The sequence below is a fragment of the Sebastes umbrosus genome, chromosome 3 (genome assembly GCF_015220745.1).
Source record: "Sebastes umbrosus isolate fSebUmb1 chromosome 3, fSebUmb1.pri, whole genome shotgun sequence".
Lineage (NCBI taxonomy): Eukaryota > Metazoa > Chordata > Actinopteri > Perciformes > Sebastidae > Sebastes > Sebastes umbrosus.
Window position 1 is genome coordinate 12,661,813 of NC_051271.1, and position 16,702 is coordinate 12,678,514.

General features: G+C 39.1%; 1 protein-coding gene across 1 annotated transcript; it reads left to right on the forward strand.

The window, feature by feature from the left end:
* The first annotated feature begins 2,343 nt into the window (after window positions 1-2,343).
* Window positions 2,344-16,231, forward strand: ncapg (non-SMC condensin I complex, subunit G). Its single transcript, XM_037765572.1, has 22 exons — window positions 2,344-2,477; window positions 3,993-4,105; window positions 5,124-5,366; window positions 5,763-5,991; window positions 6,305-6,450; window positions 6,610-6,694; window positions 6,845-7,037; window positions 7,130-7,279; window positions 9,344-9,484; window positions 10,409-10,532; window positions 10,889-10,978; window positions 12,202-12,390; window positions 12,480-12,590; window positions 13,029-13,148; window positions 13,426-13,662; window positions 13,760-13,941; window positions 14,096-14,261; window positions 14,587-14,757; window positions 15,114-15,237; window positions 15,520-15,567; window positions 15,695-15,761; window positions 15,860-16,231. Exons 2-22 carry the CDS (start codon window positions 3,998-4,000, stop codon window positions 15,984-15,986), a joined length of 3,051 nt encoding a protein of 1,016 aa, XP_037621500.1. The 5' UTR covers window positions 2,344-2,477; window positions 3,993-3,997; the 3' UTR covers window positions 15,987-16,231.
* Window positions 16,232-16,702: the final 471 nt, after the last annotated feature.

The following is a 16,702-nucleotide window of genomic DNA, read 5'->3' on the forward strand; positions in this document are numbered from 1 at the left end:
AGTGTAGCAGGTGTATAGACTAATGCAGAGACGTTTAGCCCCTGCATCCAACAGCATGAATATTTAATATGATAATACACCTCTCAGATAATCCTACTCCCACATGCATGTAGGTCAAAAGCAGAAGCCTGACAGTAACATCTATATTAAATTAATTTCCAGAGATACTGTAGATGGCTGTTGTTGTTGCCATAGGAGGCGCCCTATCTGCATGTGGAGACCTTTGTTACGGCCCGTCCCACGGGTGAGCTGTCTGCTGTGACCCCTCCATAGCTCAGCTGCCCCGGCAGCTGTGGCCTAGCGACATGACAACACCAATAGAGGGGTTGCACACTAATAACCTACATGGCTCAAATGTTGGATATGAAATATTAGCAGATTAGTGATGGGTTTCTTTCATCCAACCAAAATGAAGCCACACGATTGACTGGTTCTTTGTATGTTTTTAAATGACAAATCACAAAAATCCAACCAAACCCAGTATATATAATGTGAGTGTTTTAAACTAATTGTTGATATGTGATCTCACTCAGTCCCTCTGTTATTTTAGAATATATTTTAGCACTTTAGAATCAAAAAGCTAAAAAATAAATTCAATCTGAACCTTTAAATAATAGGATGACTTTTAGGCATGCGAGTACGATTAATCGGAAATTTATTATCTCAATTAATCGAGTAATTATTTGATCTGTAAAATGCCAGAAAACAGTGAAAAGTCCAAAACTCAAAGATGACCAAAACAGAGAAATATAGCAAATCTTCACATTTGAGAAGCTGTTATTCGGACTGTGACGGAGTAGCCGTCACTGACTGTGGGCAGCGCACACACATCACCTCAGGCCACACACACACACACACACACACACACACACACACACACACACACACACACACACACACACACACACACACACACACACACACACACACACACACACACACACACACACACACACACACACACACACACACACACACACACACACACACACACACACACACACACACACACACACACACACACACACGCCAAACATTTCTCCGCTCCCTTCCTGATTCACTCCGTAGTTAAAACACATCGCGACATCTCCCTCTCCCCTAAACTGTTTATCAGTAGTGCGACCAAAGGTGCACACTTGATTGTTCTGCTGTTTCCTATACGCATATATTTACACAAACATTATTCTCACTCACCAGCTGCTGAAACGCTGCGTGTCCATCCTGTCATGTCCCATTCATGGGATTGACGCGCAAACAGGGCCGTAACAAATCCCCCCGTTATAAAGGGTGCCCTCGCGCGTTTTTGAGATCATGTGATCAGTTTAAATATGTTTATTATTTGGAATTGTGATTATGTTGCAAATTAACTTGTTTTGGTTGGGGGGGAATGTTTAGACAGAGGTATATCATTTAAATGTAAAATATGCCTAGGTTAAAGGGACTATAAATATCTTCTATGATGAAAAATAATGTTAATTGTTATTTTTCTGTGTAAGGAATACGCCCAGAGGAGGGGCTATTGGTTTAAAAGGGGGTCATCTTGGCCAGCTGAGCTGAGTCTGATCTTGAAGTGTTGACAGAGAAGGTCACACTCAGGAAGGTAACATATAGATTGTATTTTTGGATTGTTTTTGCCTATTCTGAAAGAAATCATGGAGTTATTGAGGAACTCGATTTTCAGTACTATTTGATGTTTTGTACATAGCTTATTTTCTATTTTTCACTTTTTGTAAATAGTAAGCAATGATTGCACTTTGGGAGGCCGGCATAATAAAAAGGGATTAATACAACGTGTTCCGACTACGCCAGTGTTTTTCATGTTGCACGGAGTTTTGACATAGAACCCCGCGACACGGACATTCGATGTATATATGTGCAATATGTTAGTATGTATTATGTCAGTACGCATGTTTTATAAATACACACACACACACATATATATATCACACATCTACACACCCCATGCTAAAGACGACACACACACACACATACACACACACGTGTGTGTGTGTGTGTGTGCATGTGTATGTGTGTGTCGTCTTTAGCATGAGGTGTGTAGATGTCTTAATATTTGTGTTTTTTTGTGGTCTGTCATATTTTTGTTAATCTTACTGACCAGTCCTTTATACATGTTTGGTTTGATTACCTTTTGATTACCTGAATTCAATGCTGTATTGCTGATTGTATGTCTACATCTCTTCAGTTCAAATAATTTAAAAAAAAAAAAAAATTTGATCACAACAAAAAAAAATAGTTGCCATTTAATTGTCGACTAACTGATCAATCAATTTAATTATATATTTCAGCTCTGCCTGACCTGTGCAGCAGAGCTACGCCTGCCAGGCTAAATACAGGGCACAGTTAACACAGTATCATACGTCACACGTAATAATCACGTGTCAGTTCTCGCGAGAACACACTAACAGTTGAATTTGAAAACAGGCGGCAGTGTTGCGAGAAAGAAAACGAAAGAAAAGGTACGTTTAAAAAACTCATAAGTTAAATTATCCTCTATAATATAACGTCTGCTTGAATATTCTGATAAATGATGACATAAAGAGTCTCTAGGGAGCTTTATATCGTACGAAGTAGATAGATAAACGTTGTTTTTCTGCCCTTCTTTCAGTGGGAGTGTGATCGAGGTGTTAGCTAACGAGACACTAGAGCAGCAACTAGTCAGCAGTCAGAAACCTTTACTATCAAGAGACACATTTAGGACAATCTGTCTGGAGCCGCTAAACATGTGATCATTGTGATGAAGGTAACACAGTTTATAGTCTAGCTATATAGCATATAAGTCTAATGCAGTGAGGGCCAAAGAGACAATGTACTACAGAGTATTAGGGCCACATTGAGGGAAAAAACATCTGAGATCTACAGAATAAAGTCATAATATTACCAGAATAAAGTCATAATATTAAGAGAATAAAGTCATAATATTAAGAGAATAAAATCATAACTTTAAGAGAATAAAATCATAACTTTATGAGAATAAAGTCATAATATTAAAAGATTACAGTCATAATATTACGAGAATAAAAGTCGTAATATTACGAGAATAAAGTCATAATATTAAGAGAATAAAATCATAACTTTAAGAGAATAAAATCATAACTTTATGAGAATAAAATCATAACTTTAAGAGAATAAAATCATAACTTTATGAGAATAAAGTCATAATATTACGAGAATAAAGTCATAATATTAAGAGAATAAAATCATAACTTTATGAGAATAAAATCATAACTTTATGAGAATAAAATCATAACTTTATGAGAATAAAGTCATAATATTAAAAGATTACAGTCATAATATTACGAGAATAAAGTCATAATATTAAGAGAATAAAATCATAACTTTAAGAGAATAAAATCATAACTTTATGAGAATAAAATCATAACTTTATGAGAATAAAGTCATAATATTAAAAGATTACAGTCATAATATTACGAGAATAAAAGTCGTAATATTACGAGAATAAAGTCATAATATTAAGAGAATAAAATCATAACTTTATGAGAATAAAGTCATAATATTAAGAGAATAAAGTCATAATATTAAAGGATTACAGTCATAATATTACGAGAATAAAAGTCGTAATATTACGAGAATAAAGTTATAACTTTACGAGAAAAAAAGGAAATAACATGTAAAATTACTACTTTATAATATTGACTTTATTCTCATAATATTACAACTTTTTTTCTCATAAACTTTATTTTTTCCCCTTAATGTGGCCCTGATACTCCATCGTACCATAAACCAACAACAATGATAAATAAAAATGAGAATGTAAACAAAACAGTTGTTCATTTCCATGTTAAAGCCCCACAGGGAGCCACTGGAGAGGAGCTGCAGAGAGCAGGTTGCTTAGAGACCTCTGCACTAGAGGATAACAAGCTGCTGCCGTTAACATTCAGTTAATGCGTCTCTCTGTTAGTCACTGTGAGGAGAGTTACTGATTCTGTCTCTTAATGTGTTTTTCTGTGAAGGAAAGATGACTGCAGACAGTGAACTAGACATTAAAGAGGCGTTTCAACGCGCTCAGAAGGGCCACAACAACAAGGCGAAGCTGGTGGCGAGTCTGAACAGCCGCTACAACAAGGTGAGAGCTGTCTGGTGATATGTGAAGCTATTATATGTACTCTCTCTACATGGTTTATTGTTATTATTTAGACACACCACGCTTACTCATTGGTTTAAATCCTAATGTGGAAAAAAAGTTGGATGTATTATTTTTTTTCAATATTATATTTAGTGTTTTTTTTGTTCATTTTGAAACAACAGAATAAACATTCACAAACGTCCGGGATCCCAAAAAACATTGGAAAAGTCCCAATGTTTGAGGAAACGTCCCCAATTATAACATTCTCGGTACAAAGAAACTTAACAAACCTAATATTAATATAAAATAAGCCAGTATAGAAACAGGAAAAAACATATTATATACAAAAAATAGATAAATAAGTAAAAATAATATACACAAGTAAAAAAAAAAAAAAATTTAAAAACAATAAAATAAAATCCATTTATATATACAGTGCCTTCAGAAAGTATTCAGACCACTTCACTTTTTTTCATATTTTGTGATGTTGCAGCCTTATGCTAAAATCAATAAAATATTTTTTTCCCCTCATCAATACACCACAATGACAAAGCGAAAACAGAATTTTAGAAATTTTGCAAATTTATTAAAAGAGAAAAACTGAAATATCACATTGACATAAGTAAGTGAGTTTTTAAAAGTTGCGACAGAGTTTGCAGCCCTGATCTCCTCAGACAGGTCATTACATAGTCTAGGTGGTAAAAGGAAGTGGCAAACAGAAAAGTTTTAATCCATAATTTAAAAGTATTTATGTTGGAGCAGACTTTAAGTTTGTTCCAAATATGTGGTGTATAGAAACTGAAAGCTGCTTCTCTGTGTTTTGTTTTGACCCTGGGGACAGTATGCTAACAGAGAGCTCTGGATGGTTATCTATTCTGTTGTGAATGAATATTACCAAAACTCATGACTTGGTTTCAGACATTGCCCATTTCCACCACCTTTTTTTTAAAACCTAAACTATTGTTTCTCCTGGTTTGCATCCCTTGTCATTGATGACATTCTCCATTTCCTTCTCCAGCTCGAGGACAAGACACTTTTCCACGAGGAGTTTGTCCACTACCTGAAGTACGCCATGATTGTCTACAAGCGTGAACCTACAGTTGAAAATGTCATGGAGTTTGTTGCGAGGTTTGCCACGAGTTTCCAGCCTCCACCTAAAACAGAGGAGGAGGAGAAGCAGCAGGAGGATGAGGAGGAGGAAGAAGAAGATGCTGACGATGATCATCCATTTTTGAGTTTCCTCTTCAACTTCCTGTTGGAGGTATGATCATTATTACAACAATGTATGCACATTATGTGTGCTAAATAATTACAACAGATCAACTTTGTGATGGATCAATGTTTATTACTTATAGAAACTGTTAACTTCAATACTTTTCCCTACATTGATAACGAAAGCCTCTCTGACTTTGAGCATTTACTGTTCAGACAAGCCCTGAAGTGACCGATGTGTCGACTGCCTCTTAATCTGATTTTGTCCTGTCCCATTTGTCTCCTCTCCCTTCCTGTTGGACTCCATTTGTTTCTCACTTCTACACTTTCCTTTGATTCATGTCCACTCTTGTTTCTCCCCAATCCTATGTCTCGCTCCTCTTTTTCCACTTCTCTGTCCCAAACTGTTTGTTCTGCTGCATTTTCTGTCTTCCTTTCTTCTCAGTCTCACAAAGCCAGTAGCCATGCGGTGCGTTTCCGCGTGTGCCAGCTGATCAACAAGTTGCTGGGCAGTATGGCGGAGAATGCCCAGATAGACGACGACCTCTTTGATCACATCCACCAGGCCATGCTGGTCCGTGTCACTGACAAGTTCCCCAATGTGAGGATTCAGGCTGCGTTGGCCATGACGCGTCTACAACAGCCAAAGGATCCTGACTGTCCAACCATCAACGGTACGATGTTGTTTTTCTATCCCTGCCTGCTTTATTCTTGATTTGACAGAATACACTCGAGCAAATGCAGAAAATATTATCATTGTTTAACTGTGAGATATGCTGCCTCCAGGACATTTCTTTGAGACATTAAAATTGTTTACCAGTGTGAGTGGGTGTTCCAGCTCACTTCATGGCCTTGTATTCTTAGTATATACTTTAATCACCACTCATTGAAGTAGCCTTTGTTTTGTCTGATTTGATATGTATGTTTCTATTTCTTTCTCTTTGTCATTGGCCCTCTGTCTAATAGTCTATTTCTTTCACTGTTCAGCTTACATGTTGATTCTGGAAAATGATTCTAATGCTGAGGTGCGACGTGCTGTTCTTTCCTGCATTGCGATGTCCCCTCGCACCCTCCCCAAAGTACTCAAACGCACCCGGGACATCAAAGAGAACGTCCGCAAGCTCGCCTACCAGGTATCCACAAATACAGTCAAATGATCCGGTATTAATGCACAGTACATCAACCGATAACAACATAATAAAGTTGTTGTCTTGACATAATTGAATACTCGTTCTTGTTAAACGTTTTGAATTGAGGTTTGAACTTTCTATCTTCTGTTTTCTATTTTGAAGGTTCTGGCTGACAAAGTTCACATTAAAGCTATGACCATCGCACAGAGAGTTAATCTACTGCAGCAGGGCCTCCATGACACCTCAGGTAATAATGATTTCTGTGCCTGTTTACATTTTCACACTTTCAACAAGCAAAAAAATTCTGTTAAAACATTTTGTGTCGATCAACTGCTTGTTTCAGCTCTAAATTCCATCGTGTCCATTTAACGTGTCTGATTGTCTGTGTGTGTTGTAGAAGCGGTGAGGGAGGTGGTCTGTTCTCGCGTACTGCCGGCCTGGTTGCTTCGGCTGGACGGTAACGTCATAGACCTGCTCCACAGGTTGGATGTAGAGAACTGTTCCCAAACAGCTCTGGACACACTCAAAGCCATCTTTAAAGGCACACCTACTGAAGAACTGCTGCAGAACGATACGCAATTCGACAACAGGTAGACTTCTAACTCTGGCTCTCCGGCTCTCGCGTGGTATCACATAATTAATGAAAATGTCTGAAGTTGTCGATTATGTGTGTTTTCAACAGGAAGCTGATCCCAGCTGACTCTCTGTCCTGTGAGAACGTGCTTTACTGGAGAGCTCTGTGTGAGTTCTTCAAGGCTAAAGGAGACGATGGTGATGAAATGCTGGAGAACGTGTTACCAGACGCTGCCACTTATGCCGAATACCTCTCTGGGTGAGAGAAGAGACCCTTCACTGTATTACTTTTTGTAGTTTTCTTGCTGTCAGATGCATATTTTAGCCCTACTGCAGATCAGTAGCAACAGGCTCTGCAAAGTGATTTATCCTTGTAGTTTAGAGCTGCAACGGCTAGTCAACTAATTGATGAATAATCACCATCTATTTTGATAATCAATTATTGCATTTATCTTTCGTTTTATATCATAGTAAACTGAATATCTTTGCGTTTTGGACTGAAAAGAAAAATTTAAAGACATCACCTTGAACTTTAAAAAATGTATGGACATTTTTCACTATTTTCTGACATTTTATCGACCAAACGATAAATCGATAAAGGATTGTTTCACAAAAAGTCTGTCTTCAAACAATAATCAGGTGTCCATATGAATACTGAAACAAAGGTTTTTTTAATCATTCGTCTTGTTCATACAGGACATTAAAACATCCTTTTCTAATGCTTTCAATGTAGGAAATGTGGAACAAAAATCCAATCCTTCTTTTATGCAAAAAAACATTCAAAACTTAATCCAAAGTTAATATGTTTCTTCAGCAGACTGCGTTAGACAAATCAAGTAGTTGTTACTGTTCCTTCACTGCAGCTCAGAATAGAAACACAATATAGGGAAACTCAAAGAGGGAATTCTCTACTAAAAAGGCTGCAACTTTGGAATATATTTACTTTGATTTGTCTAACTCAGTCTGCCAAAGCTTCATATTAACATCAGATAAAGCCTAGAATATATTTTTGTACAGAGTGAGGACTGTGGATTTTGTCCCCCATCATTTATATTGAAAGGGCATTAAGAAGGGATCTTTTTTTAACAGGAGGTATGATTACAGATTGCAAAAACTGTTGTTCATATGGTCACCTGACTGTTGTTTTAAGACGGACTTGAAAGACTGTGAACTTAACCTTTGTCTAAGTAGTTCATGTATTTACTTTGTGATGCTCAGAGCTGAACACATAACAGTCTCCATAATGCTCATCTTGTTACTCAGGTATCTGAATGCAGGTCCAGTGTTCTCAGAGGAGCTCTTTCTGTATGTAACTGTGTGGCTAACTCATTGCTTATGTTCAGCTTAACCTGGCTAGTTTGTTTATAGTGTGGCATTTATATAAAAACAGACAATCCCAGAAAAACAAGGACGACAATTTCTGTTGATGCTCAGTGCTCTTGTGAGTCTTTTTTTTAATTTACATGATCAAAAACAGCTGTGATCAATTTAATCAATTTAGGTCCTTTCAAATTTTGATAACAATATATATAACGATAAAGCATGTTTCCTGTTAAATCAATAAATAGTCCACATGGTAAAGCCTATTTTTGCATACTCTTGTGTGAATTAAATACTTTAAAAAGTATTGAGTATTTTCTCATTTGAAGAACTTAAGTGCAAAATTAACAATTTTAAGTGAAATTATACAGAAAAAATAAATATAGATAGGACTAGCTTATATTACTATAGAAACAATGTACAAAAATATATACAATAAACATTTTTACATTGTTTTGACGATATATATCGTCAAATTGCCCAGGCATAACTCAAAGTTTGTTGCTTATAATTTTATATTGACTTCCAAATATGACTTTTAGCATAAATCACATAATGCCTTCCACACTCATATCTGCTTTTAAATCCCAGGACTCGAATATCATCCTTTCTATGCATCGATGTAGACGCTGTTTTACCACCTGCCTAATGCTGGTGATGCTGTAGTGTGAAATGCTCCTTAATTAAATTTGCTCTAACTAAGTGGCACGCTTAACATTTACCTGATCATAAAATATATTTAATAATATGTTTTAAATCAGTGACCAGTTGCAGGTTTGTATGAATCACTGATGGTAGATAGTGTGTGTGTGTAGCTGGTGTGTAGCTTTGGCTTGTAGGTAGTGCTCGTGCTGTGTTTAGCTACCTACAGTATTATATTTAATATGATTGTGCTATTTATTCTGAGATGTAGCACTGTGATCCTGGTGCCTGAGGACAGCATTATCTAATCTGACCGTGCTCTGACAGCTGTTGTAATCTATCGTGACTCTGCCTGTTGCAGATATCTGAAGGCGGTGCCTTTGCTGTCAGAGGAACAGAGGGCCGACTTTAACCAGCTTGAGCTCGTCATGACCAAGGAGTTCATCTCCCAGCAGCTCATCCATCTCATCGGATGTCTGGACACCAATGAGGAGGGCGGCAGGTGAGACGAGGAACAGAGTGGTGTTGGTAAAATGATAAACAAAGAGCAGGAGGTCAGACTTAAGAAAGGCATGGATGGGATGGTTAGAGGTTTTGAGGAAAGGACTGGTAGATGTTTGTTTAGACGTAATTTTGGGAGGAGGAACGTTGGGAGAAGAGTCTTAGAAGAAATGACTAGAAACCTCTGAAAAATCAGAAGATTCAGTCATTGTGTTTCAGGGCTGAACAAGATAAATTATCACATTTCTGACTTCATAAGAAAGAATAAATGTAATGCTACATGTCCTTATGTCCTTAGTTATGTATGACCAGTGTAGGGAGGCACGCAACTAATGATTATTTCAGTTATCAGCCAGTCTGCCAATTATTTTAAATAACATTTTGCACGTAAAATAATAAAAAATACCTTTTAAAAAGTCCAAGAATGATCATGCATGACAAGGAAAAGCAGCAATTATTCATATTGTGCGTCTCTTCCACACACAACACAAGGGATGTGTGCATACTGTATACCAAAACCCTTCATAGATTCAGTTGACAGACCAATCAGGCAGAATAGTTAGTTTTTTCTTGAACAATGACTGAAAGTATTAATTCATTATCAAAATAGTTGTTGATTCATTTTCTGTTGATCGACTAATCAATTAATCGACAACGCTTCAAATCTTGTCTAGTTAAAGTAATGGACTTCTTAGACTGTGAGCTGATTGGTTAGTTAAATCTAATCTGGTTAGATGTTGTTGATTGTTGCAGCTATTCTCTTTAGTTTGGTATGAGATCTATAGTGTCAGTAATTTGAAACGGCTCCAGCTCTATTTTATTGTGCTTGTCAAACTCCTTAATTTTGTCCAGTTTGCCAGGTATCATCATCAGCTTGTTGAGGTGTTTCTAGTCAGACTTGTTGTGTTGCATCATGTTTTTGTAGGAAACGCGTGTCGGCCGTCCTGCAGGAGATGTTGGCTCTTCCACAGACTCCCTCCTCCCTCGTCTCCCTTCTCACCGAGAAACTCCTCACCCTCATCCCTGATGACCACAGACGCATTCAGACTGTAAGATTAAATGTGAACATTTTCACTGCTGTGAATTCAGTGTTAATTTAATCCACATTGTGTTTCTCTTCCACACACAACACAAGGGATGTGTGCATTTATCAAAACCCTTCATAGATTCAGTTGACAGACCAATTAGGCAGAAATTAAAATGTAAAAGCTGGATTTATTCATTAATGTTTCCAGATGGACACACTTTGACGGGGGTGGGATTATTGTCCTAATGGATACATGAATTAAACTGCCCTAAAGGCCTTTTGTCTGAGATGTCACAAGATTAAACAGCTTTCCCATTCAGTGTTGTTATCATCACCACTGAGATTGATGCCTGAACGAGCTGGCTTTGTGTTACACAGGTGGCAGAAATCATCTCCGACGTGAGGGAGCCCATCATGGAGGCCAGTCAGCCGGTGGATCAGAACGTGAGCCGTCGGCAGCAGGTCCAGGTGGGCGACGCTCTGCCAACTGAAAGCACACAGAAACAATTAGATTCAGTAATCCCTTCCAAATACTCTACAGCTTTTAGGATGGCTGAAAACACCACATATTGGCACATTGCTAGTTTGTATATGGTAGAAAAGTTATAATTATTACAAAGCTACAGAAAGATTAATTTGCTACAAATGGATATTCAGGTTTCCTTTATTATGAATGACCCAATTAACTAAATATATGAAAGGTTACATAATCTAAAATTGAGATAACTAACAAACTATCTTCTTATCTTTTTTATTTTGAAGTCTTGTCTTTTCCCTCTCTGTCTGTTTCTATTTGTCTATCCCTCTGTACCTCCAGCTGGCAACTGGTTTGTATTTGGACGCAGAGCAAAGTGCAAGTGCCAATCTGGTTTTAGCCTGGTTAATCCTTTCTTTTTTAAATGTTTCCCTTTATTTGGGATCACATTACAGCAGACTGTTCACACAGTCATCTTTGCTTTACTTTTACAGAATGATCCAGCTTTTCAGCTTTTTACAATTTTAAAAATAGAACACAAACATGTGACATGTAGTGTTTTTCATTCGAGATAAAGAAAAATAAATAAATAAATACACAAATTTAATTGTAGGAAATAAGACAAAAAGGAAATATACTTTTTAAACTTCTCCCAAATTCCTTCATATTATTTCCTGAGGCCTCATGGAGAATGTGATTCTTTCCATTATAAAAATGTCATAAATCATACCATACCAGTCTTCTATAGATGGGCTGTCTGGTTTAAGCCATTTCTTTGTAATTGCTTTTCTAGTTTTCCCTTTTTAATATCAGTTTTCATCATGACATTTTTTTCCTTATTTAACCTCAGTGGAAGTCGGTGGTTAGCTACAGTAGGAACCCTGATAGGCACAGAGGGATTGCTCACAACATTTTCAATACATCTCCCCTCTCCGTCTTTCAACACTCAAAGTATGTAATATCTTGGAGGCCAAACAGCTGCAGAGGATGTTAATCCTTGCCCAAGTGAATAACTTCCATCACTTCTGAGCACCTGCTCTCTCTGTCAGTAAAGGCAAAGTAGGCTCTAGAGGGCTGTTACCTGGCTCAGAGCCCCAGGTGTTGTTGTTTTTCCTGTAAATGGAGGTTCAGTTGCTCGTCTCAACCGTCAAGAGTCCTCTGGAGTGTATTTCAGCGGAGGAATGACTCTCCCCTCTCCTGTTTATGCCCCCTCCAGCTAGCAGAGGTGAAGGTGCGTATCTTGGAGGCTAAACAAAGCCTGGAGGACAGTATCACCGCCCAGGACTTCAGCCGCGCTGCGGAGCTGAAGGACTCCATCACAGAGCTCGAGAACCGCCGGAACCAGATCATCCAGGAAGTCGCAGAGAGCAGCCAGCCGATCGACAAGGAGGTCCGTGCTGAGAAGGTACATGACCACACAGGAAGCACCGCCTCTGTGTCTTTACATGTCATTTAATGTTGCTCTTAACACCGTGTGGTTTTCTGTTTTGTCAGAATGACCCGGAGACTCTTCTGAGGTGTTTAACAATGTGTGCGGAACTGCTGAAGCAGATGAGCATCAAGACACGGATCGGTCCAACCATAAGCGCCTTAATGTCCTCACTGGTATAAACCCACACTCTGCACACATCGTCATATTTTTCCCTTCAGTGTGACTGTAGACGTACAGATCACAAGCTCCAAGTTACCTGTTACAGCATATATGGCCTGCCAAGGACTTTTGTCAATAGTCCCTTTAGTGCCAGTGAACGCAGTGTGTAATCTGTTACACATCTCTTTTATTTACAAGTCTACATTCCCTCCTCTGATTGGAGAGCATACATTTCCAGTACCACACAACCTGAAAGTTGAAATATGATGCATTAAATCAGTGGTTCTCAATTCTCTGATGGTGCTTACCTCTTTAACTCTTCTTCATCTGTGATTATTTGCTTATTGTTTGTTTTTATCATGTCATATTAGCAAACATTTGAGGAGGTATATGGAGGGAAGTAGAGTCAGTAAAAGTGGATTGATTGTGTCACTATGTTCTCCATGTGTCAGGTCCTGCCCAGTATAGCAAATGCTCACCCTGCTGTCCGTAACATGGCCGTGGTGTGTCTGGGAACGTGCACTCTGCACAGCAAGGATCTGGCCAAAACCCACATGGTCCTGCTGCTGCAGGTAATGTTGTGTATTTTAATGTGTATGTAATGTGTATTTTATCCACCTCAGATTAAAACATATTTATAAACAAGCTTCATGTTAAACAGTCAGTTGACCAAAATTAGAAAAGGAAAAAAAAAAAATCTGAAAAACTTTCATGACTAGATACTACTAAATGGAAAATCATATTTTTATAATTTTGGTTCACTGACCCAAAAACACAGACATGAATCAAGTACTGCCAGTACAGACATTGTAGAATAATGTATGTGTGTGTATGTGTGTGTGTTTTCAGATTGCCCAGCTGGATGAGGTAAAGATTCGTATCAGTGCTCTGCGGGCCATCATCGACCTGCTGCTGCTCTTCGGCTTCCAGCTGCTCTCTGAAACAGCTGCCACTCAGACAGCTCCGCTCCCCCAATCACCAGACAGTCAGGAGGAGGACGCACCAGCGGCTGAGGAGAAAGGAGACGCACCGGAGGACACCGCACAGAGTATACTTGTGATGCTCTCTGAGTTCCTGGACAGTGAGGTGAGGCTAATAAACAGAAGTATCGAGTTTTCCTGGATGTAAAGTAGCCAAAGTCAGTTTTATTGAATTATCTGTGTGTGTGTTCAAACATTTCCAGGTGTCTGACCTGCGCACAGAGACAGCGGAAGGCCTGGCCAAACTAATGTACACCGGCCGCATCTCCAGCGCCAAGATGCTCTCCCGTCTGGTGTTGCTGTGGTACAATCCTGTCACTGAGGACGACACCCGACTACGGCACTGCCTCGGCGTCTTCTTCCAGCTCTACGCCCGCGAGAGCAGGTCAGACACGCACACATACACAAGAAAACCATGAGTTATTAGTTATTATTTATGCAATATAAACTAATATGGAGTGTGTCAGTATGTCAAAAAAGTCCCATTTAAAAAAATAAAAAAAGTCATAGTATAATATGTCATAAATTGTGTGTATTAGGGCGCACCAGGAGGTCCTGGAGGAGGGCTTCCTGCCGACCGTTCGGACTCTGATGAATGCACCAGCCACCTCTCCACTAGCTGAGGTGGATATTAACAATGTGGTTGAGCTACTTGTCGAGCTGACCCGTCCAAGTGCACTTATTAAGCCCTCAACTAACACAGAGGTAAGAAACATCCCCGGAACTACTGGAATCCCTCTGGGATCAATCTGGATTGTTCATTATTAGTGTTCATGTTTTTTATTGGCCCTCTGAGCTATTCATCATATTGCTTTTCCTCCCACAAATGCACATTAATTTCTTCAACACTGATGAAGTCTGCAAATTGTTCTCTTGAATGCTTCAGTTCACGTTAGAGCATGCAGAGCTTTAATTCACAATTGTTTGAGTAAACTATTACTCTATACTAAATTCTATCTAAAAGGCTTAATTTGGTAACAGCTCAATGAGGCAAAAACAAATTGAATTTACTGAGTGCGTATGTGTTTAGGAGGCGGTGTCTGTCCATGATTACATGGCGGTGCGTATGTGTGGGGAGATGTTGAAGGACCCCACGGCCCCCGAGGTGCGTCTCTATGCCAAGACTCTAAGCAACCTGGAGCTCACCAGAGATGAGACCGTCAGGAAAGACCTGCAGGCGCTGCTGCAGCAGCTTGTACAGGTAACATACAAACACTTCAGAATAAGAGTCTACAGTCATACTGGCAGCTCTGTGAGGCTGTACTTGGGCACAGAAATGCTTTAAGCTAAACACTAACATGCTGATGTTTAAAGGTGCTTTATACGATATTCAGAGCATTAAACAGATTACCTGTCTCATGTCTGTACAAAATGTCAAGGCAATCCATCGAAACATTGCTGTGAATATCTCAACCAACAGAACGACATACATTGCTATCTCTAGAATCAGGTCGCTAAGAACACACACAGCCCCTCGTACTGTTTCATGCATCCATATATCTGCCTTTGAAAGGCCCGATGTGTCATTTCTCCTCTTTCCATCCTTCTTTTCTTCAGGTGGTGAAGGATCGTGTCTGTCTCCGTGCTCTGGAGAAAATTATTTATCAGCTGGTGGACTCAAAAGAGCAGGCTGAGCTCCTCAGCGCCAGCGCACTGCAACCGTTGGACGTCAACGCAGATGGTACATATGCAAACACAGCGACAGTCTGTATAAATGACAACCTGACATCCTGCTGAGCATCCGTAACAACTGTTGCCTCCTTGGTGCCTGTGTCTAACTAGATTTACACCACACACATTTGTGACAAATCTTCCCTGTAAAAGGATTATGTCTTATTACCAGACTGTTGCTAAGTGGATTAAAAATGCAGCTACATCCCATTCGGTGTCTGTCAAGACAAGAATACAGCTAGCACAGAGAGGAACTGCACAAATATGAATTTTCTCTTCATCTCTTCCACAGAGGCTGCAACAGACGATCCATCTAAATCTGCCAAGAGAGCCAAAAGAGGTAATACACTTTCTGCATGCTCATCTTAAACCGCAGTTGTTCACTATATTTTTAGAGCTCTTCTCGTCTACCTGAGTCAAGGAGTTGACTCAGCACTGTGAGGTAACCTGAGCGTTTGTTTGCACAGGTCAGAGGAGAGTCTGCACAGCCAAAGGCAGAAGGCCGAGCAGGAGGGCAGAGTCGTCAGAGGAGAGGTGAGTCGGCACATGACGAATTCCCTTTAGAAATATGTATACCTATACGATGCATACATGATTCATATTTATCTGCTCCTTTTTTGTTTTGGCCACAGCGATGGAGAAAATGTTCCAGAGGCAGTATCTTTGGTGCGTCCATCACGGAGGGCAAAGACTGCAGCTCTGGAGAAGACAAAGCTTGATCTCAACCCTCTCATCAACCAGGAAGCCAATGTGTCGTAGAGGTCAGGTTATGAACAGTGAACGCAAAAAAATGTATCTTTTAACTTGTGTTCAAGTACTTCAGTCTAATATGCGGAGCTATTGACTTACTCTTTTGTAGTAAAATTGACATCAGTAAGTGTGACTGTACTTTCAGACTTGGAGCCCTTACAATTGGGTCACCTTTTTTATATGTTGTCATATTACTTCTTTCACTTCTGTATGTTTTGTCATTATATATATCAATAAAGCTTTTCCCAAACCAATGTCAGTATGAACATTAGTTAGTAGAGCAGAGGCCTGTACTACGGAGCAGGATTTGGAGTTAGCGAGGTAACTTCATGGTTAACCCTGGGTATGAGATCAACTCGTATAAAAGCACCGCCTACTGACCAATCGAAGCTTGGTGCACAGATCGTAATATAATATTACCCAAATACGAAGTTAAACACATAATTCAGGCTAAAAATAACAAAGTTTAAACCGACAAATGCGGTAAGGACAGCTGGCTGTATGCTGTGGGTGCTTACTGCTTTGAATTGTTTTTATATTTATTTTTTTACTTGCTCTCAAGTCAATTTCACACCACCAGGGACGCAGCTGAAAGAAGGCTAAAATAGTCACACACGCCACGTCATTATCAAAGGGCATAATGAAGTGTAATTTTAAAATTTGAAAGTTATTTATACATCACTGCTCCATCTAGACGACTATATCTGACTTTTGAGTATTCTGTT

What these genes read in the sequence shown, in the direction of transcription:
- ncapg (XM_037765572.1), top strand. Translation starts at nt 3,998, where the DNA reads ATGACTGCAGACAGTGAACTAGACATTAAAGAGGCGTTTCAACGCGCT. An exon ending in GATACGCAATTCGACAACAG is followed by an intron (nt 7,038 to 7,129) that starts GTAGACTTCTAA and finishes TGTTTTCAACAG; the next exon opens with GAAGCTGATCCCAGCTGACT. An exon ending in TGCCAAGAGAGCCAAAAGAG is followed by an intron (nt 15,568 to 15,694) that starts GTAATACACTTT and finishes TTGTTTGCACAG; the next exon opens with GTCAGAGGAGAGTCTGCACA.